Below are 16,642 nucleotides of genomic sequence, written 5' to 3' on the forward strand. Positions count from 1 at the left end.
TTTTACTGAAATATTTTGCTGGAGAAAAATTGTCACTGGCCCATTTCCTTTGGAGTTCTGAGACCATGCACATAATGAATTAGGGACGATTAAACCAGTGGTTTTCAAACTTTTTCTTTCCACCCACATCCCACCTTAAGCAATCCCTTACTAATCACAGAGCACTGATGGTATAGGGATTACTTAAAGTGGGACGTGAGTGGAAAGAAAAAGGTTGAGAACCACCGTTTTACAGTGTAAGTTGTGAAGTTATTTTAAATATTGTGGGGTTGTAATTTGAATCCTGCTGTCTGAAAGAACAGCGCAAGCAAGTTGGCTTGGAACCTTCTGGAGGGAGTTGGATAAATAATCCATTGGGCCTCCTGACTTGAGGAAGGATATACTGGCCTTGGAGGTGGTGCAGAGGAGGTTCACCAGGTTGATTCCAGAGATGAGGGGATTGGCTTATGAGGAGATTGGGTCATCTGGGACTGTACTCGCTATAATTTAGAGGGTATACAATCCAGTGATCAATTGGGGGATCAGAGGTGGAGAGGGTGAGCAAATTTAAGTTCTTGGGAGTCACTATCCCGGAGGATATTTCCTGGATCCAACATAAGAATGGCATCGTGAAGAAAGCGCATCAGCACGTTTACTTCCTCAGGAGTTTGCAGAGGTTTGGTTTGACGTCGGAAACCCTGGCAGATTTCTACATAGGTGTGGTGGAAAGTGCGCTGACCAGCTGCATCAAGGTCTGGTAGGGGGACACCAACGCCTCTGAGCGTAAAGCCCTTCAAAAGGTAGTGGACACAGCTCAGGACAATCACAGGCAAAACCCTCCCCACCATCGAGAACATCTACAACGAACGCTGCCATTGAAGAGCAGCAGCAATCATCAAGGACCCTCACCACCCAGCACACACTCTGTTCTCGCTGCTGCCATCAGGAAAGAGGTAATGGGGCTGCAAGACTCACACTCAGGAACAGCTCCTCTCCCTTCACCGTCGGACTCCTCAACGACAAACTCAGGACTTATTTCAGGACTCTTAATTTCTGAACTTATTAGATTTTTTTTTAACTTCCCTCTGTATTGCACAGTTTGTTTACCTTTCTTTAATGTTTACATGTGCACATTGAATCAGGTTTTTTTTTGCACTACCAATTAGTGGTAATTCTGCCTGGCCCGCAGGAAATGGAATCTCAGGGTTGCATGTCACGTATGTACTCTGACAATAAATCTGAGTATTTGAGGACATGCCAAATTTCCTTAAATTTCAGAGGTTCCAGGATGGGTTGGCAGAGGCAGCTCTGGACACTGCCTTGGCCAAATTGGGACCATTGCAGGGCCTCACTCTGTGCGGCTGAAATCTTTCCTTTCAGGTCGATGGTCAGGAATTAAAGGGCATTTAAATCAAAGAAAATTGAAAGCGAGCAGATGCTGTGGATCACCTTGTCCACGTAGACACTCAGGTTGCTTCTCTTGCTCCATATCATGAGATTTTCCACCTCCTCTCTGTTCTGATGAGGCCAACTCATCTACAACAGGACCATCGATCTATCTGGACTTGGTAGCATGCCTCTGTTTTTACGCTAACTAGAACTGTGAATATTATTTTCTGTCTCTAATTTATACTTTCTGTTTACTTGCGTAGCTGCTGCAGACTAGAGGTTCAGGGCATCGCGCATTGCGTTGGGGTACGCAGCCGACGAGCTCTCCTTTTCTCGCCCTGTTTAGCGAGAGCTGGACAATTGCACCCATCCTCGGGGCCCTCGCCTCAGCCCACATCGGGAGCCATGTGTGGCACCTGGTTTGGGGACCATTGAGGCCTGGAACCTGCATACTGTGCTTTGGACCCAAGGCAGATGGCGCATTTACCTGCTCTTTTCCCTCGGGAAGCTGGGACCTGCTGTGCAGACTGGCAGACAATCCCCTCTCCCACGACCCACTGGATGGTGCAGTGCGCGTGTGACTCAATGTCCTCTGCTTTGGTTCCCGTCATCTTTGATCCTGTATCGGCCCCAGCAGACTGTAGTCATTCTGTAAAACCTAAAGCAATAAAAATCTCACAGTGGGAACCTACAATTAAGAAAATGTTGTACTGTTTGTCAAGGTATAAGAACAGGGATGTGATGGTGAGACTCTATTAAGCACTGGTGAGACCTCACATGGAGTACGATGTACAGATTTTGGGCACTGTCTTTGAGAAAAGACCTGCTGACATTGGAGAGGGTTCATAGAAGAATGATACCAGGAATGAAAGGGTTAGCAGATGAGGAACGATTGTCGTCTCTTGGACTGCACTCGTTGGAGTATAGAAGGATAAGGGGGGACCTCGTGGAGGAATTTTGAATGCTGAAAGGCCTGGACAGAGTCGATGCAGTGAGGATGTTTCCCAGGATAGGGGAGTCTAGGACAAGAAGGCACAACTTCAGCCTAAAAGGGCGTCAATTTAAAACCACTGAAAGATTTCTTTAGCCAGAGGGTCGTGAGTCTGTGGAGCCACAGGCAGCCGTGAAAGCGAGGTGAAGATTGGCAGGTATTTGATTCATCAGGGGGATATGGGGAGAAGGCCGGGGAGTGGGGCTGAGTGGGAGAATGGATCAGGTCATGATAGAATGGCGGGGCAGACCGATGGGCCTACCAGACCAGCTCCTGAAAGCCTTCCCCAATATTTTTCTTTTTCCCCTTTGCTCCCTCCCATCCTGTCCCTGAGGCCAGATGAGCTCCTGATAATTGTATGGCCTCGCTGGCCTGCGTGGAATTAGGCAGACGGTATCGGAGTCCGTGACCTACTTTTGGGCCCTGTTGAACGGTGCACTGTGGGTTGCTTTAATAACAGGCAAAAATCATTTACTGAAATTAAGAGCCTTTAAAATGCACTGGGATGTGAAACGGGGATGTTTCTGTCACATTAGTCTGTGTTGCTGTGAACTATTCAGTCAACAGTACCAGTGGGTGTGAGACATATCCGTCTTGAGGAAAACACTGCAGTATAATGTATTTTGCTGACTGAATTTAGGTTGTGTTTGGAGAGCTCTGTCTGATTTCCACTGCTTCTGAGGTCCCAATTTGTGGATCATCTTCTTTGGCTCAAGGACTCAGCAGGCCGGGCAGCATCCGTGGGGGGAGAGATGATCATTTGGGGTCGGGACCTTTTTTTTGAGACACTCTGTCCCCCCCGTTCCCCCCCCTCAGCTTAAACCTGCCTCGTTATCCAAGTTCTTCAGCCCACGTGTGGCACCAGGTGGATTGTGTTTGGTCCTCCTGAGAAGGCACGCTTGGCGAGGCGTTATGCGCAATGCTGTTACAGCGCCAGCGACTGCGGTTCGAAATCCTGCGTTGTCTATAAGGAATTTGTACGTTCTCTCCTCCGGGGTTGGGGATGCTTAGGTTTCCTCTCACCATTCAAAGACGGACAGGGGTGGGGGTTTGTAGGTCATCTGGGTGTAATTGGGCAGCATGGGCCTGTAACCATGCCGTATGTCTACATTTTAAAAAAAATACAGCGCCCTCCTATCTGTGGTTTCGCTTTCCGTGGCTTCAGTAACCATGGTCTGAAAATATTAAATGGAAAATTCCAGAAATAAACAATTCGGAGGCTTTAAATTGTGCACCATTCTGAGTAGCATGATGAAATCTCACGCTATCCTGCCTTTGATGTGAACCATCCCCCTTTCCAGCTCTATACACTGTGCCTGCCCATTGGTTACTAAGTAGCCATCTTGGTTATCTGATCAACTGTCGTGGTATCGCAGGGCTTGTGGTCAAGTGACCCTTTTTAAAAAAAAAATTATAATTGTTATATTTTATTATTAGTTGTTGTTGATATCTTATTGTGTCTAATTTATAAAATAAACTTTATCGTAGGTGTGTACGTACAGGAAAAAAACATAGTGTATATGGGGCTCGGTGCTATCCACAGTTTCAGGCATCTACCAGGCGGTGGGGTTCTTGGAACACATCCCCCGCGGATGGGGGGGGTGGGGAGGACCTACTGTATAACAATTTTAAAAAGGTGTGTGCACGAAGTGAGAGATAGTGTTCTCAGCCCGTCATGAGGGCAATGGCCATCGTCACCCTCATGTGGGCCCTGTTAAAGTTTAGCTACATCTGTTGTCTCTGGGGGCCACTGCTGTCCCCACAGGGCCAGCTTGGGGCACGAATCGAAACAGCTGATCCCTCCCTTCATGGAAACCTTTAATCGCGAAGGCAATCACCGGTTGAGGAACAGAGCAAGGTGACAGGAACTGCAGCAGCTTCCTCGCCAGTGCCGGCTAATTTCTTCAGGCCAATCCGAGGCACAGGATATTTATATGCGAATCGCTTCATCAAGGCAGTGAGATACCAATCCTGACCGAGAAATCCGATGCTCGTTTCCTTTCCAGTTGGTTGCGTGCGGTATTTGGTTGAGCTTCGCAAGGTGTGAGTGTGGAGCACATGCTGCACCGCTCTGAGAATGCAGCTCCACACCTTGTCACAATTGCAAAAGCTGTGGGCGCTGGAAATCCAAAATTAAATTTGGGAGCCTTCGGCAGCTACTCTGGGGAAGAGAAGTGAAGACACTTCTTTGAAGCATGGTTAGCATCACACTGATCCAGTGGCCGGCGTTCGAATCTGTTGCTGCCTGCTAGGACAGGGGTGTGGCTGCAGAGGGTGGAAAAGTGGCACCTTTCTCTCCCCAACCCCCTCCACCCCCAGTCCGAAGCCAATTACCACTCCCCACCCCCTGGTCCGATGCCACCGAAGAATCAGTGCAGCCCGCAGATCAATCATTGACTCACCATCTGGTATGAGACATGGCGCCCTTTTTATGTGCTCGCTCCCCCTAACGTTAGAACCTGGCCACGTCCCTGTGCTAGGACTGTGCACTTTCTTCCCGTGTCCATGTAGGATTTCTCCGGGTGCTCCGGTTTACTCCCACCATTCATTGGTCAATTGGGCGGCCCAGACTCATGGGCCGGAAGGGGCTGTTATCATGCTATTTGTCTAAATTTTAAAAAAATTAACAGGTGAAGAGAGAAAGTTAAAATTTAAGTCATAGATTGGAGGTGGGATAAATTGAGCAATGAGGATCAGAATTGATTGTCGTGAACATGTCATGAAATTCGTTGTTTAGAGGTGCAAATACTGATATCTATTACATTTAAAAATAAATAAATAGCACAAAAAAAAATAGGAGAAGGGGTCTGTGGTTCAGGAATCTGATGGCGGAGGGGAAGGAGCTGTCCCTGTGCCGCTGAGTGCTCGTCTTCAGGCTCCTGTACCTCTTCCCGATGGTAGCAGAGTGAAGAGGCCGTGGCCTGGGTAGTGGTGGTCCTTAAGGATAGAGGCTGCCTTTTTCAAGAACAGCGTGGTGTGTAGCATTAGGAGTTTGTTCTAAGACTGGGTGCTGTGATTTGACAATGGTAAAAGATTTGTCAATACCGTAATAACTCCTTTTACGGTTGCTTGAGACTCACTCAAACTAATACATCTGTATTAAGAATAAACAAAAATACCAGACTATACTTGCACTGAACAACTTCATTTACATGAATTTATAAACCTTAAAGCATTTTATTTTATTTTCAGTCACATTCTTTTAAAACATTTAACCATCGCTGCGTCTGCAGGTTCCTCCCCCTCCATGAAGCCACCCGAAAGACAAACAATAACATTATAGATAATTAACCTCCCCCAAGTTTACAGATAAAGCCTCTGACCGGGGTGACTCTTTACTAAGCAGGGATAAGGAGACTCGAAGAGAGTTGCCCCAATGGGGAGTGGCATTCACCAGCTCTTCATCCTGGTCGACGCCATCGCTGCTTCACACAACTTTATTCAAACAGCTGCTATGAGCAAAGCCCGACCAAGGCACTCGCTAGCTGAATAATTGCTCCCATCTTCACCAACGGTGTATGTTGTTACTTCAAAGAACATTTACTTTTACAATTTGAAACAGTTATTTAAATTTTAGTTTATTTTTATTTATCTATTTATTTATTTGTTTGTTTTCCTTGGTGTTTTTGCCAGTTGCTTGAAATTGCCCTTTGCTTGAATTCCGGATACCAGGGGTTTTTACAGTATGTGAATTTCTTCTGGAGCTCGTTACACGGAACTTAACGTATGTGCTTGGTTGGTAAACGGCTACAGCCTGGTTAACTGTAGAAGTCATATTTCAGCAAGATCTTTTCTGCGCCGATTTTAGAATAGAGGTGGAACAGTGATCCCCAATCCCATGGTCGAGCATCTCCAGATGGTGAGAGATACCAAATGTCCCCAGGTTGGGATCAGGCCAAGGGATCTGTTCCCTCTTCGCTGAGCATCATCTCCCGTGCAATCTCCCCAGAGGCAAAATTAAGGAGGACACCTGAGGTGCCCAGAGAGGTGAGCACTGAAGTCAGGGGAACAGTCATCGGAGCGGTGAATGGTGCTGATGCCTTTACTAACCACAGAGCACCTATGACATGGGTGCTCTGTGGTTAGCAAAAGATTACTTAAGGTGGTATGTGAGTGTGTGGGGGATTTAAAAAAAAAAGGTTGCCCTAGAGAATGGGTGATGGGCTGGAGAATCGTTGGGGGTAATGAGGTTGGTTCGGGTCATTAATGGACATGGGAGAGTTGCCGGAGGAATGCTTTGAAGTGACTCCCTGAACGTCTGCAACAAACCAAACTGCTAGTTTACACTGTCATCCTGCTAAATAGAACCCACAAAACAAAGTGGGATCAGGCGGTGCCGGGGAGAGGAGGGGTGGGAGGAGTAGCGGAGGAAGTGAAGAAGAAGAGGAGGAGAAGTGGTGGGGCATAGGTCGAAGGAGAGTGGTTCTCCTCTCCTCCCTCCTCCTCTACCCCTCCTCCTCTCCCCCTCCCTCTCTCCCACTCCTCCTCTTCCTCTCCCCCTCCTCCTCTTCCTCTCCCCATCCTCCTCTTCCTCTCCCCCTCCTCCTCTTCCTCTCCCCTCCTCCTCTTCCTCTCCCCTCCTCCTCTTCCTCTCCCCTCCTCCTCTTCCTCTGCCCTCCTCCTCTTCCTCTCCCCTCCTCCTCTTCCTCTCCCCCTCCTCCTCTTCCTCTCCCCTCCCTCTTCCCCCTCCTCCCCTTCCTCTCCCCACTCCTCTTCCTCTCCTCTCCACCTCCTCCTCTCCTCTCCACCTCTTCCTCTCCCCTCCTCCTCTTCCTCTCCCCTCCTCCTCTTCCTCTCCCCTCCTCCTCTTCCTCTCCCCTCCTCCTCTTCCTCTCCCCTCCTCCTCTTCCTCTCCCCTCCTCCTCTTCCTCTCCCCTCCTCCTCTTCCTCTCCCCTCCTCCTCTTCCTCTCCCCTCCTCCTCTTCCTCTCCCCTCCTCCTCTTCCTCTCCCCTCCTCCTCTTCCTCTCCCCTCCTCCTCTTCCTCTCCCCTCCTCCTCTTCCTCCCCCTCCTCCTCTTCCTCCCCCTCCTCCTCTTCCTCTCCCCCTCCTCCTCTTCCTCTCCCCTCCTCCTCTTCCTCTCCCCTCCTCCTCTTCCTCTTCCCCCTCCTCTTCCTCTCCCCACTCCTCTTCCTCTCCCCACTCCTCTTCCTCTCCCCACTCCTCTTCCTCTCCCCACTCCTCTTCCTCTCCCCACTCCTCTTCCTCTCCCCTCCTCCTCTTCCTCTCCCCTCCTCCTCTTCCTCTCCCCTCCTCCTCTTCCTCTCCCCTCCTCCTCTTCCTCTCCCCTCCTCCTCTTCCTCTCCCCTCCTCCTCTTCCTCTCCCCTCCTCCTCTTCCTCTCCCCTCCTCCTCTTCCTCTCCCCTCCTCCTCTTCCTCTCCCCTCCTCCTCTTCCTCTCCCCTCCTCCTCTTCCTCTCCCCTCCTCCTCTTCCTCTCCCCTCCTCCTCTTCCTCTCCCCTCCTCCTCTTCCTCTCCCCTCCTCCTCTTCCTCTCCCCATCCTCCTCTTCCTCTCCCCCTCCTCCTCTTCCTCTCCCCCTCCTCCTCTTCCTCTTCCCCTCCTCCTCTTCCTCTCCCCCTCCTCCTCTTCCTCTCCCCTCCTCCTCTTCCTCTTCCCCTCCTCCTCTTCCTCTTCCCCCTCCTCTTCCTCTCCCCACTCCTCTTCCTCTCCCCACTCCTCTTCCTCTCCCCACTCCTCTTCCTCTCCCCACTCCTCTTCCTCTCCCCTCCTCCTCTTCCTCTCCCCTCCTCCTCTTCCTCTCCCCTCCTCCTCTTCCTCTCCCCTCCTCCTCTTCCTCTCCCCTCCTCCTCTTCCTCTCCCCTCCTCCTCTTCCTCTCCCCTCCTCCTCTTCCTCTCCCCTCCTCCTCTTCCTCTCCCCTCCTCCTCTTCCTCTCCCCTCCTCCTCTTCCTCTCCCCTCCTCCTCTTCCTCTCCCCTCCTCCTCTTCCTCTCCCCTCCTCCTCTTCCTCTCCCCTCCTCCTCTTCCTCTTCCCCTCCTCCTCTTCCTCTTCCCCTCCTCCTCTTCCTCTCCCCCTCCTCCTCTTCCTCTTCCCCTCCTCCTCTTCCTCTCCCCCTCCTCCTCTTCCTCTCCCCCTCATCCTCTTCCTCTCCCCCTCCTCCTCTTCCTCTCCCCCTCCTCCTCTTCCTCTCCCCCTCCTCCTCTTCCTCTCCCCTCCTCCTCTTCCTCTCCCCTCCTCCTCTTCCTCTCCCCTCCTCCTCTTCCTCTCCCCTCCTCCTCTTCCTCTCCCCCTCCTCCTCTTCCTCTCCCCTCCTCCTCTTCCTCTTCCCCCTCCTCCTCTTCCTCTCCCCACTCCTCTTCCTCTCCTCTCCACCTCTTCCTCTCCTCTCCACCTCTTCCTCTCCCCTCTTCCTCTTCCTCTCCCCTCCTCCTCTCCCCTCCCCCTCCTCCTCTCCCCTCCCCCTCCTCCTCTCCCCTCCCCCTCCTCCTCTCCCCTCCCCCTCCTCCTCTCCCCTCCCCCTCCTCCTCTCCCCTCCCCCTCCTCCTCTCCCCTCCCCCTCCTCCTCTCCCCTCCCCCTCCTCCTCTCCCCTCCTCCTCCTCCTCTCCCCTCCTCCTCTTCCTCTCCCCTCCTCCTTTCCTCTCCCCCTCCGCTTCCTCTCCCCCTCCGCTTCCTCTCCCCCTCCGCTTCCTCTCCCCCTCCGCTTCCTCTCCCCCTCCGCTTCCTCTCCCCCTCCGCTTCCTCTCCCCCTCCGCTTCCTCTCCCCCTCCGCTTCCTCTCCCCCTCCGCTTCCTCTCCCCCTCCTCCTCTTCCTCTCCCCTCCTCCTCTTCCTCTTCCCCCTCCTCTTCCTCTCCCCTCCTCCTCTTCCTCTCCCCTCCTCCTCTTCCTCTCCCCTCCTCCTCTTCCTCTCCCCTCCTCCTCTTCCTCTCCCCTCCTCCTCTTCCTCTCCCCTCCTCCTCTTCCTCTCCCCTCCTCCTCTTCCTCTCCCCTCCTCCTCTTCCTCTCCCCTCCTCCTCTTCCTCTCCCCTCCTCCTCTTCCTCTCCCCTCCTCCTCTTCCTCTCCCCTCCTCCTCTTCCTCTCCCCTCCTCCTCTTCCTCTCCCCTCCTCCTCTTCCTCTCCCCTCCTCCGCTTCCTCTCCCCCTCCGCTTCCTCTCCCCCTCCGCTTCCTCTCCCCCTCCCCCTCCGCTTCCTCTCCCCCTCCGCTTCCTCTCCCCCTCCGCTTCCTCTCCCCCTCCGCTTCCTCTCCCCCTCCGCTTCCTCTCCCCCTCCGCTTCCTCTCCCCCTCCGCTTCCTCTCCCCCTCCGCTTCCTCTCCCCCTCCGCTTCCTCTCCCCCTCCGCTTCCTCTCCCCCTCCGCTTCCTCTCCCCCTCCGCTTCCTCTCCCCCTCCGCTTCCTCTCCCCCTCCGCTTCCTCTCCCCCTCCGCTTCCTCTCCCCCTCCGCTTCCTCTCCCCCTCCGCTTCCTCTCCCCCTCCGCTTCCTCTCCCCCTCCGCTTCCTCTCCCCCTCCGCTTCCTCTCCCCCTCCGCTTCCTCTCCCCCTCCGCTTCCTCTCCCCCTCCGCTTCCTCTCCCCCTCCGCTTCCTCTCCCCCTCCGCTTCCTCTCCCCCTCCGCTTCCTCTCCCCCTCCGCTTCCTCTCCCCCTCCGCTTCCTCTCCCCCTCCGCTTCCTCTCCCCCTCCGCTTCCTCTCCCCCTCCGCTTCCTCTCCCCCTCCGCTTCCTCTCCCCCTCCGCTTCCTCTCCCCCTCCGCTTCCTCTCCCCCTCCGCTTCCTCTCCCCCTCCGCTTCCTCTCCCCCTCCGCTTCCTCTCCCCCTCCGCTTCCTCTCCCCCTCCGCTTCCTCTCCCCCTCCGCTTCCTCTCCCCCTCCGCTTCCTCTCCCCCTCCGCTTCCTCTCCCCCTCCGCTTCCTCTCCCCCTCCGCTTCCTCTCCCCCTCCGCTTCCTCTCCCCCTCCGCTTCCTCTCCCCCTCCGCTTCCTCTCCCCCTCCGCTTCCTCTCCCCCTCCGCTTCCTCTCCCCCTCCGCTTCCTCTCCCCCTCCGCTTCCTCTCCCCCTCCGCTTCCTCTCCCCCTCCGCTTCCTCTCCCCCTCCGCTTCCTCTCCCCCTCCGCTTCCTCTCCCCCTCCGCTTCCTCTCCCCCTCCGCTTCCTCTCCCCCTCCGCTTCCTCTCCCCCTCCGCTTCCTCTACCCCTCCGCTTCCTCTCCCCCTCCGCTTCCTCTCCCCCTCCCCCTCCGCTTCCTCTCCCCCTCCGCTTCCTCTCCCCCGCCGCTTCCTCTCCCCCGCCGCTTCCTCTCCCCCGCCGCTTCCTCTCCCCCGCCGCCTCCTCTCCCCCTCCCCCTCCGCATCCCCCTCCCCCTCCGCATCCCCCTCCCCCTCCGCATCCCCCTCCCCCTCCGCATCCCCCTCCCCCTCCGCATCCCCCTCCCCCTCCGCATCCCCCTCCCCCTCCGCATCCCCCTCCCCTCCGCATCCCCCTCCCCCTCCTCATCCCCTCCCCCTCCGCATCCCCCTCCCCCTCCGCATCCCCCTCCCCCTCCGCATCCCCCTCCCCCTCCGCATCCCTCTCCCCCTCTTCCCCTCTCCCCCTCTCCCCCTCTCCCTCTCTCCCCCTTCCCCCCCTCCTCTCTCCCCCTTCCTCCCCCCCCCACCCCATTCAGTGCAAGGCTCAGCTGTCCCCAGAAGCGGGGCTTTTTATGTGTAGGGTAATGATTAGCTAGCGATGTAAACTGTGCAGTCAGGACAGAGTTCAAGCCCATGACGAGCAGGGATTTCAGTGGGTGCGGACCTCCGGGCAGGCAACGGAATGTCCCAATGTCCCGACTCTCCCCACCGCCAGCAAGGTACGTAGTGTTATCTCTGCTGACAAGGTCTCTTAGGAGAGAGTGATTTCACGCGCATTCAGTTGTGAGTCCCTAGATTTCTTGACCCCTATGAGTGCTCAGTGAGAATGTAGTGTACTGTGATTCGTGGGTTCAGAATCGCTGGTAGGATGATGGGCATGTCCAGCTTCCACTACATGTTCTTTTTGATACAATCCTATGTCTTTCTGCCCATCAATTCTCTACAGATCCTGGCTGAATAATCCTGTCAACTGCTCCCTTGATCTAAAGATTCCTGGTTTTGGGAATGTCCCAGCTATGTGACTGCACCTTATATTGATGGATTGATTGGCATCCGCCCTTGGGTCTCCCTGCCTCCCCTGTGCAGGATTGGGTGGCGAGATCCCCTCAGCCGAGCTGGGCTATCAACACAGTGCACAAATAAAACCTTCCCGTGGGCTTGCATCTCGTCAGGAGGCTAAAAATAGCCCCATTGGGCTCGACGAGCCGCGGGTGGGAACTGCAGAGTGAGGCAGGCAACAGTGCGAGGGGCCCGGGGAGAGGTGGAGAAGGAGGGGATGGTTTGCAGGGACCTGCTGGCATGCTCGAGGGCCACGACCAGGACAGAAAGTGGACTGCCTGCAGGTTGTTGCTGGCTGCCTTGCTCTGCTAATAGGACAGGCCAGGGCAGGGAGAGTAACTCCCTGCTGGAGGTGATGTCTCTCTTTTCTTTCACCCCTCCCCCCGCCCCCCCACCCCCCACTGTCGTGTTGGGAGTCCTGGACATCTCACCAGCTGTACATCTGGTTGGGATCTTGCTGTAGACCTCCGAGTGGTTCATTCTAACCCTCTTGCCCCCTGTCTTAAACCCCCACCCTGACCATATTTCCTGGACATCTCAGTCTGGAGGGAGGAGCCTGAAACCGCGACACTGATCTTGCTTGCTCTCCCACTGACGATGCTCCCATCTGGCCAAGCTCCTCCAGCAGAGTGTGTTGTTCTTGATGGAGGGGCTTGGGTCAACCCTGATCCCCAATCACCTCCTGTGTTGGCCTTCACCAGGATTGGGGTTCCGGGTTGGTTCGTTGCCCCCCCCCCCCCCCTCCCCGGCCTTGCCACTCACAACCAGCCATGCCCCAGTGAACTGTGACCTCTGCTCCACTTGTCTGGGCTGTAAAGGTGGGGGAAGACACTGTGTGCAAGGGATGGGAAAGTTTGAATTTCCGGCCCTGGGGAAGTCATGAAGGAACCAATGAAAGCAGAACAGTAGTCACCACCCAGGTTCATTGTGGACAGTTCATGCGCAGAACGGTCCCTACGTGGATCAGTCCCGGCGTGGGCAGCTCACGCGTGGAACAATCTCCTGCGTGGATCAGTCCCGGCCTGGGCAGTTCACGCGTGGATCAGTCCTGGACTGGGCAATTCATGCATGGAACAATCTCCTGCGTGGATCATTCCCGGCCTGGGCAATTCACGCGTGGAACAATCTGTGTGAATCAGTCCCGGCCTGGGCAGTTCACGTGTGGATCAGTCCTGGCCTGGGCAATTCACACGTGGAACAATCTCCTGCATGGATCATTCCCGGCCTGGGCAGTTCACACGTGGAACAGTCTCCTGTGTGGATCAGTCCCAGCCTGGGCAGTTCATGCGTGGAACAGTCTCCTGTGTGGATCAGTCCCGGCCTGGGCTGCTACCGAGTGGTGCAATCCTAGAATGAGATCACGATCACATGACCTGTTTCGGAATGGTTGTTGTGGGACTTGCAGCCCCAGATCCGAAGGAGGAAGTTCCTGGACTTGGACGCAGTAGGACAGTGGGATTTCCCGCACCCTGCACGTCGTGGAAAGTTGTTGAGGCATGGTGGTGCCTTGTAGGTCCCAATGAGGCTGCAGCAAGGAAGAATTTTGGTGCACCTGTTGTTCTGGAGATATGAGTACACTCTTGTGTCCGTGCATATCAGAGGCAGCAGGAATGGCCTCAGTGTTTCACCCAGAGGATGCCACGTCCACCAGGACTGCCTAGGTGAATCTCTAGAGGGAGGCCGGGATCTGGAACACAGCAGCAGCTCCAATTCAAAGGCACAGGAGCAATCAAGCCAGGTCATGGGGAATTCTCCAATGCGGAGGTTGGATCTTTGGGATTATTTAGAGGGGAGGTGGATAGATAGAGCCCAAGTTTGGCAGCATGGAACAGGACCCTCAGCCCATCTTTTCCATGCTGGCCAACATGGACATTAGAAGTGGGGTGGGTTGGGGAGGAGGATTATGAGAAGGGAATGAAAGGGTCTGTAGGATGTAAGGGGCAGAATGGATCCTGGTATACGGTACCTATGGGGATTGGTAGATGCCGGCTAAGTGTATTTTCCGGTTGCTTGAGATTAAGTGTTGCGTGATTGGTGAATAAACAGCAATGTTAAACTTGCAAAAATTTTGCCCATTTAGTTGCTTGATTTCCAGGTAATAGGAGTTTTACTGTAGTAAGTGGAGGAATGGGATGGGGGCGGAGGGGAGAAGAGGTTCAAGTTCATGCATATTTATCACCTGATTGTACAAGAACAACCCGACGAAACAGCATTCTCCGGTCCTTGGTATAAAACACAGCAAACACACATCCAGGGCCAACAAATGCAAATGATACACGTGCCCAGTACTTCGATACAAATACTTAAATAAATAAATATTATTATTGAATTGTAGAGGCTCAGAGGGATTGTATGAGCAGTTCTGCATTCTCGCTGCCCGCGGGAAACAGCTGTTCCTCAGCCTGGAGGTGCTGGCTCTGATCCTCCTGCATCTCTTCCCCGACGGGAGCAGCGGAAAGATGCTGTGGAAGGGGGTCCTCGACGATTTTGCGTGCCCTCTTCGGACACCGATCCTGTCGATGGTAGGGAGGAAGAGGGAGACTCCAGTGATCCTCTCTTGTGGATTGAGGGGCGGAATGAACATTTTTCTGCTGGTGGAATCGATTGGGAATGAAATGGATCGACGGGGAGTTCCAAGACTGGAATTTTTTTTTCACTCCTCCCAACGCTGATGAAGGCCTCAAGCCTGAAAAGCTGGTTATTTTACATGTACATACTGCACGGTACACTCAATTACACCCACAAACCCCAGTACGTTATGAATGATGGGAGGAAACCAGAGCCTGGGGTGAACTCACACAGATACGGGGAGAACGTACAAGCTCCTTACTTTACGTTTGCTGTATAAAGTTCACTCTTTGACTGCTGGCTTTCTTCAGCCTCGTGATTTTGATTCGCTCTGCAGATTTTTTGAGAACGCATCTATAACTTGTTTCCTTGTCCCCAGCCTGGTGTACGGAGGGTCTCGCAGTTCGCACCCAGAGACGGACATCCTTCATAGACAGGCTTACGCAACACCCCACCCTCTGCAAGGCTATGCCACCAACCATCACCCAGCAGGTAGGTGCTGCCTTCGTGGCTCAGCTCCTGGGCCGAGCAGAACTCTGCCAGGCTGGTGACAGGGCTTGGGGGGTGGGGGAGGGGGGCGCTCCTCGGGAGCATGGGCCCATGTACATGTAGTGCCATCAGAGGCAGGGGGTGCCCTCCGAGTCGCTGCCGTCCACCAGGCCACCTTTTACCCCAATGGGGCTCGGTTCCGGGACTCGCATTGTAAGTCGGGGTCAATCTGTACAGGTAGGATCCTGCCCGGAACCTGACATCCCTATTCCTGCCCAAGATGGCGCCTGGTAACTAGGGAAGTGGCATCACCCTGCCACCTACGTTAGATCACGTGCAGATTTCCGTCGCTCTCTCCCCCTACTCAGTCTCCCTCCCCAGCGATGGCCATCTGTGCATGTGTTCCAAATAACCCTTTTTTTTAAAAAAAACCGCCTTGAGTAGCGTTCCCGGTCGGTGTTGAGTGAGCAGCAGTGTTGGTTGTTGTAGATGGGGAATGTTAAACCAGGCATGGGGTGGAATTTCTCCATTATCAATGTGGATCGGACCTGAGTGGGGTACGGGTGACCCCAAGACCTTGGTGAAGGAGGGGTGACCCCCACAAACCTAGGTGGGGGGAGGGGACCCCAGTTCCCCTGTGACCTCTCTGCCAAGGTCCGGAGAACAATGAGCGGGGACCGCTGGGGCCATGGGATCTTGCTGTGCGGTGGCCTCTCACGTGACCAGAGGTGCGGGGGACATAATCGGTGGAGCTTTGAGCTGCCAGCGCCTGGATGGGAGCAGAAAGAATGTGACCCTGAGGTGTACCTTTTGATCTGTCCTAGGGCTTTCGGGCCTGTTCGAAACTGGCCTTCACCATGCCGGCAGCACCACGCCAGATGCCTCCGTCATGAACCTCATCTCAGCACTGGAGTCACGGGCACCGCAGCCCGGCCCCTCTGCATCCTCCCTCCTCTCTCAGTTCAGAACACCATCCTGGCAAACAGGTAGGTCTGGCCAAAACCAGATGTGGTGTTGCCTGGCTCTACAACTCAGAATCAGAATTTATAGCATTGCAGAGCAAACATTCATATAAAGGGGGCGGCGCGGTTAGCACAACGCCTCTATGGTGCCAGTGATAGGGACCAGGGTTCGAATCCCACACTCTCTGTATGGAGTTTGTACGTTCTCCCTGTGTCTACGTGGGACTTGCATATGAAGAAAGGTTGGATAGACTAGGCTTGTATTCTCTGGAATTTAGAAGATTGAGGGGGGATCTTATAGAAACATTTAAAATTCTTAAGGGTTTAGACAGACTAGATGCAGGAACGTTGTTTCCAATGCTGGGAAAAACCAGAACCAGGGGTCACAGTTTAAGGATAAGGGGGAAGTTTTTTAGGACTGAGATGAGGAAAAATTTCTTCTCTCAGAGGGTGGTGGATCTGTGGAATTCTTTGCCACAGGAAGTAGTTTTGGCCAGTTTCTTGTCAATATTTAAGAGTAGGTTAGATTTGGCCCTTATGTTATGGCTAAGGGGATCAAGAGGGTATGGGGAGAAGGCGGGAATATTGAATGGCAGTGTAGGCTTGAAGAGCCAAATGGCCTACTCCTGCACCTATTTTCTATGGTTTCTATGTTTACATCCACCGTTCAAAAACATATCCGGGGGTGTAAATTGGATGGCACAGATTTGTGGGCCGAAATGGTCTGTTATCGTGCTATGTCTAAATCTAAATTTAAACCATTTTACAAAAATAAATTAAGAGTGCATGACAAGTCAAAGTAAGGGAGTGTATTTGGTTCATTGATTATTTGGGAATCTGATGGCAGCGGGGAAGAAGCTGTCCCTGTGTTGCTGAGTGCTCATCTTTAGGCTCCTGTACCTTTTCCCTGTTGGTAGCAGAGTGAAGAGGGCATGGCCTGGGTGGTGGGGGTCTTTGCGGTTAGAGGCTGCCTTTTTAAGACACTGCCTCTTGTAGATATCCTCGATGGAGTGAAGTCAGGTGCCTGTGATGTCGCAGGCCGAGTTTACTTGGGCATAAGTTCAGAGTGACGGCTCCTCTGTTCCCTACAGAGAGCTGGGGTTGCACCCCTCAGACCTCTGGGTCACAGGGC

The 16,642-nt window shown here is 54.0% G+C and overlaps 1 protein-coding gene across 3 annotated transcripts in view; it reads left to right on the forward strand.

Annotated features, from left to right (window-relative positions):
- Positions 1-16,642, forward strand: part of LOC138748341 (proline-rich protein 12-like) — a 66,562-nt gene that overhangs the window by 13,235 nt on the left and 36,685 nt on the right. The window contains exons 1-3 of one of the 3 annotated variants that reach the window (XM_069908360.1): positions 11,044-11,151; positions 14,439-14,551; positions 15,373-15,534. In XM_069908360.1, the coding sequence (XP_069764461.1) occupies positions 11,066-11,151; positions 14,439-14,551; positions 15,373-15,534 (361 nt within the window). In that variant the 5' untranslated portion in view covers positions 11,044-11,065. Of the gene's footprint in view, positions 1-11,043; positions 11,216-14,438; positions 14,552-15,372; positions 15,535-16,642 lie in introns of those variants that run through there. The other 2 variants (XM_069908361.1, XM_069908359.1) reach the window with 2 other exon arrangements.

Source organism: Narcine bancroftii, chromosome 13, assembly GCF_036971445.1.
Source record: "Narcine bancroftii isolate sNarBan1 chromosome 13, sNarBan1.hap1, whole genome shotgun sequence".
Lineage (NCBI taxonomy): Eukaryota > Metazoa > Chordata > Chondrichthyes > Torpediniformes > Narcinidae > Narcine > Narcine bancroftii.